General features: G+C 41.2%; 1 protein-coding gene across 1 annotated transcript in view; it reads right to left on the bottom strand.

Moving 5' to 3' along the window:
* The window catches only part of qdpra (quinoid dihydropteridine reductase a), a 9,399-nt gene extending 4,684 nt beyond the window's left edge, over window positions 1–4,715 (bottom strand). Inside the window, exons 1-5 of the mRNA XM_020596412.1 lie at window positions 4,522–4,715; window positions 4,331–4,423; window positions 3,049–3,145; window positions 2,128–2,268; window positions 205–313 (exon numbers count right to left, since the gene is read on the bottom strand). Coding sequence (XP_020452068.1) covers window positions 205–313; window positions 2,128–2,268; window positions 3,049–3,145; window positions 4,331–4,423; window positions 4,522–4,605 — 524 coding nt within the window. The 5' untranslated portion in view covers window positions 4,606–4,715. The remainder of the gene's footprint in view (window positions 1–204; window positions 314–2,127; window positions 2,269–3,048; window positions 3,146–4,330; window positions 4,424–4,521) is intronic.
* Window positions 4,716–5,166: the final 451 nt, after the last annotated feature.

Here is a 5,166-nt window from a genome sequence, read left to right as displayed (position 1 = left end):
TATTGTGTTCACAAGAATGGGCCGAATAAACCAGGCCTGGACATTCTGACTAAAAATGGACTTTTCCAGGTTTTCAATGACCGTGGGAAGACTATTAAAATCCTGACTGTACGTCTCTACCTGTGCCCCACCCATCATGTTCCATTGGAGCGCTGTACTCCAGTCACTGACGTCATGACAAAGTCTGTACACGACACTACTTACGGTAGTACAGCCACAGCTGTAGCTCCTGCTGGCATCCCACTGTTTTTTGCTGCAAGACTCTGACACAGCTGGTGGACAGCAGCTTTGGCCATGCCATAGCCCACCATACCTGAAGATTACAGACAGAACACTTCTTTTAGTGGCCTGGAGAAAATTCAGTGTGGCAAAGGCAACACACATCAAATGCATCACACACTGCACCCGGGAGTGGACAATATTAAGTTAGTAGAGAAAAGACAGACATCAGTGAATCTATGGAAGGAATCGTATTGAGACTTAAAACTGTAATAACAGCAAGGTAAAAGTGCAGCTCAGGTCTTCATACTGTGATATTAAGCAGATTGTGTACAACGTACTGAATACAAACATTCCTACCTGCTTGATTTTTAACAACAAAATAAAGACTAATTCAAAGAGAGGCACGAGTCAGGAGCACCAGTCACACAATAGTCCTAAGAGTAAAACTGACATTTCAGTGATCTGTGCCTGACAGATTACAGATTCAGAGCTAGTGGGCTTCGTCAGCTGCTGGTTTGCATTTAATTAGATGGATTTCTAGTAAACAAGATGCAACTTGTTCTTTCAAGTCTAAAACCGTCTCTAAAGCAGTCAGTCCTGCAGAATGCAAGCACAGCTCCACTGAGAACAATAGATGGAAGCTGCAGTGTGTTTCACAGGACTCAACAGTGTCCAAGGGAATAATGTGTGTGTGTGTGTATGTGCGTGCAGCCACAACTGCTGAGTCATTCTGCTCTTAAGCCAGCAGCCAATGAGCTTGAGGGATCTGCAGTGACTGCTGAGCCAGGGTTTTGTACTGCTGCAGGGTTGGATTTCGTGGTTGGCTCGGACACAAAGGGAGGTGGAGGACAGAAATCACATGGCTCCACACGAAAGCCCACCATGGCCGTTGGGCTGTAAAGGTCTTATATCCAATCAACAGAAAATATTTATTACGATCACTGAAATTTGTGCCAATGAACTAAACCCATGTCTAATACTACAAGCCTTTCAGCTGCACTTTTAAGACACGCATCGCCGATACACTCCTATAGTGATCAATCCAGTCATCTACGCTGCCTGCGTGGCGGCTCAGGTATCACTCACTTTTTACGTGTGTAGCTGTGACCTGAAGCATATTTTGGCTTTAAGTCTATTTTTGGAGCCATGTGTGTAAACTGCTCCACCTAAAACAAAGAAAGCTGAGTTCCAACTAGAACTCCACCAAAAAAAAAAAAAAAAAAAAATTAAAATACATCAAGCAAAAGCAGGTAAAACTCATGATCTGTTACATACTGAAAATAGCAGTTCTCTTTAAAGTGTTTGTAGTTTTTATTTTATTTGCTGTGTTTTACTATGGGTTGGATAGACTGTACACACACACACACACACATATATATATATGCATGTATCCAGCATTTGCCTTGTTATTTATTATTTCAGACCATGGTTTACCAAAATCAAAACATAAGATTAACACAAAAGTTACCCCCTCCTTTTTGCCATCTTTTGCCTTTTGGAGTCTTTACATGTCTTAATAAACCCCAATCAGTGTAAAATATTTACCTACTCTCTTGTAACTACTTTTGTTTATGAAACAGACCAACCACTGGGTCCTCACAGCAACTGATGACCTCATTAGCAATTCGGTTTATTTCCAGCTGTTTGGATTATGGGATCCATTTTATCGACAACTCCTCCTCTCAGTGTTGTGAGCTGTGTGAGCCCCCCTCGGATCAGTATTTCAATTCCCTGGTCAACAACCTGCAGCGTTTTCCATTACCTACATTATCTGAACTGGCAGGTTGGACAACAACGTGTGTACAATGTAGTCTACAGTTAGTTAAAGTCTGACTGAAAACCTGACATGATACACAGCCTAATCAGGTAATCATAACCACAGCAGTAAACAACTGTGTACCTCACCTCCGGTGCCTGAGAGAGCTGCTTTAGCTCCGGCCAAAGTCAACAGTCCATCTGGTTTTAGGTGCAGAGCGGCGAGGCGGCTGGAGATAGTGGAAGTCCATACACTCTGCTTCCACATCAGATCTGCGTTTTTGTATAAATCTGAGACATGGAAAATAATTATAAAGGAAAGCTTCATTTTAAATTCTGTGGTTTATCCATGATAACTACCACTCCGTCTATTATTAGGCTACAACGAGCCGTTGACTGTCTTAGCTTAGCACAGACTGGAAACAGAGATAGCCTAGCTCATCATCACCTGAGGGTTTGTGTACCAGGCTATTTCTTGGCTGGGATCACAAACATCCTGGAGTCATTGCTTGCCTAGAAAACTGACATTTTACACTTCACCTTTTTAGCATATTAAAAAACAAGATGTGATGAGTTAATCAGTGGTACAGTAGGTCGATTTTATCATCTTTGGACAGAGCCATGCAAACTCTCTCCCACTGTGTCCAGTCTTCATGCTAAACTAAGCTAGCTGGCTGCTCAGGGTTGCTTCATAATTAACATACAAACAAGACAGTGGTATCAACCTGTTTCATCCAAGTCACCACCAAAATGCAAATATGTACATTTCTTTTTTTCCCACATAGAAAATTAGATATCAAGCCCACAGGGTTTAAACTTTCAACTCACACTTTAACTACAATTTTGTTTGTTACCATAAAATACATTATATAATCAAGGCAAAGGCTACACAATGGACCTTTATTTTATCACACATCTGTTTCCAAAATAAGGAATACATTTACAGTCAAACATTTTACAATTTTAATAGTACAATTTATTTAGTTGGTCTTCAAAAATAACACTGAATTGCTACAGGGTGAAACTGGCTAATGATTAATGTCACAACAAACAAAAAGGTTTAACTCTGACCTTTGGAGCTACAGTTTCCTCCTGCCCATCCCCCTGCCACACACAAGATGGCATCCACCTTCTGTTCCCCTAGCAACTGGGCCACATCTGCTGTCACCTGCGCAAAATGAGAGATAACTGCTAACGTCACTCCATAAACCCACAGGGCTCACACACAAGGTAAACAGCATTTAAATGTTGACTGCACATCAGCCCAAATCAAATCAAATTTTATTTGTATAGCACCAAATCACAACAAAAGTCATCTCAGGACACTTTACAAAGTAAGGTCTAGACCTTACTGTTATCAATATTATTACATAGAGAAAACCCAACAAATCCCCCTTGAGCAAGCACTTGACGACAGTGGGGAGGAAAAACTCCCACACACCAGATGGACATTTTGAATAGGTGTTATATGCTGCATCGCGTCAAACAAAAGGAGGATACTGGGAGAAACATTTGACTGCAGCCTCAAAGTGATGATGGCTAAAATGTCTCACTGCCATCATCACTTTGTAACAAGGTACATGTATTAAAGGGGTTACAAAGATGGTGTCCTTAATGCAAGCCATAAGAAATGTGATTATCCTATATAAAATAAAAATAAATATTTCACAACATTGTTGAATCGTTCAGTTTAATTTGCTTTGGGATGACCTGTTCAGTTTCCTGCCTCTTGCCCAGCCTGAACAAGGATAGGACAGCACAGAACGTGGACAGATGACTGGTACATACTGGTAACATAGGGGGCTTCAAAACCAAACCTGACCTTTAACAATTTTTGGCAAAAACAAATCAAAAACAAAATAAACAAAACCTATGTCACATGGAAACATTTAAAATATAACCTGTAGTTCAGACTGCCATCTATCCCCTGACTTTTCCCTTCTATTGTATTTGTCACGCCTTTGTCATATACAAAACAAAGCAAATGTTTATTTTTTTTTGGGGGGGGGGGGGGGACAAAGACGTCACTATGGATCCAACAAATTGTGCTGGACAGACATTAATAGCAGACCTACATTTACAATATCAGTGCTACTTGTGAAACGCACTAATCCTACTTTTCTTTCCCATTGTAACGTGAACGCGGCATTAGCTTACACATTTCCTAGCAAAACAAAACGTTATGGCAAAAAAAAAAAAAAAAAACAACCACATTTTCGGCCACACGAATTTCACCCATAGTTACACTTCAGCTGCTGGTCGTAACAGCATTTCTGCAGTCTGTTAGCGAACTGTTTGTGAGGCCAAGCAACATGACAGTGCCGCATATTGCCATCTGTCACCTGTAGCTCACCTGTCCCGCCTGCTCGGTGAAAGATTCGCTCATCTTCACAATCACGTTTTCATTTGCCTCCTCGTTTGCAGCCATGTCGATGCTAGCGACCCACTAATAATTTCACAGAGACAGAAGTACACGTGGCGTAATGATTTGAGGTACACAATTTGTTTAGCAGTGCACACTGTTAGCAGACTGCTAGCACTCACCCAACCATTGGATTTGAAATGCTGAACACACTTTGAGCCCAAAGCTCCTCTTCCGCCGTAAACAATGACCCGCTGAGAAGCCATGTACCTTGTATGACTAGCAGCTAGCAGTAAGTGACTGAGCTGTGGCAGAGATTCACATTAATACACAGACAGAAAGAGGAGGAGGAAGAGGAGGCGTTTCTCTGGCTGTGCAACAAGTTGTCAAGGGTGATGCTTTCAAAGACCATCGGAAACAACAAGATTACAACGTGAACCTTGCTTTTTGAGTGTGCATTACTTTCCTGTGACTTCACACTTCCAAGATGTGAGACCTAAAAGTAGGATGCTGTATAATTTACGTTTAATTTTGATAAACCATGTAAAATACATTTTAAAATTAGAGTAAATGGTAAAATTACAATAAAAAAGGCATACCAATCACAAAGAAATACAAAAACACTACAAAAAGATGAGTGTTCTTTGGGCCATTAACCTGTCTGTCCCTATTGTCTCATAATATGTCCATGGATATATAGCACAGTACCAAGGCTGTCTCCTCATGCAGTCAGACTGGCATGATGTTGCAATTTGGGCTCTGTAGGGATCACACCATACAGTCCAGCAAACTACAGCCTCACAAGCTAACCAACTTTTTGCCTGCCT

This window comes from Monopterus albus, unplaced genomic scaffold (genome assembly GCF_001952655.1).
Source record: "Monopterus albus unplaced genomic scaffold, M_albus_1.0 scaffold2.1, whole genome shotgun sequence".
NCBI classification, from domain to species: Eukaryota; Metazoa; Chordata; class Actinopteri; order Synbranchiformes; family Synbranchidae; genus Monopterus; species Monopterus albus.
The sequence above is the reverse complement of the archived record's forward strand: the minus strand, read 5'-3'. Positions and strand labels throughout refer to the sequence as shown.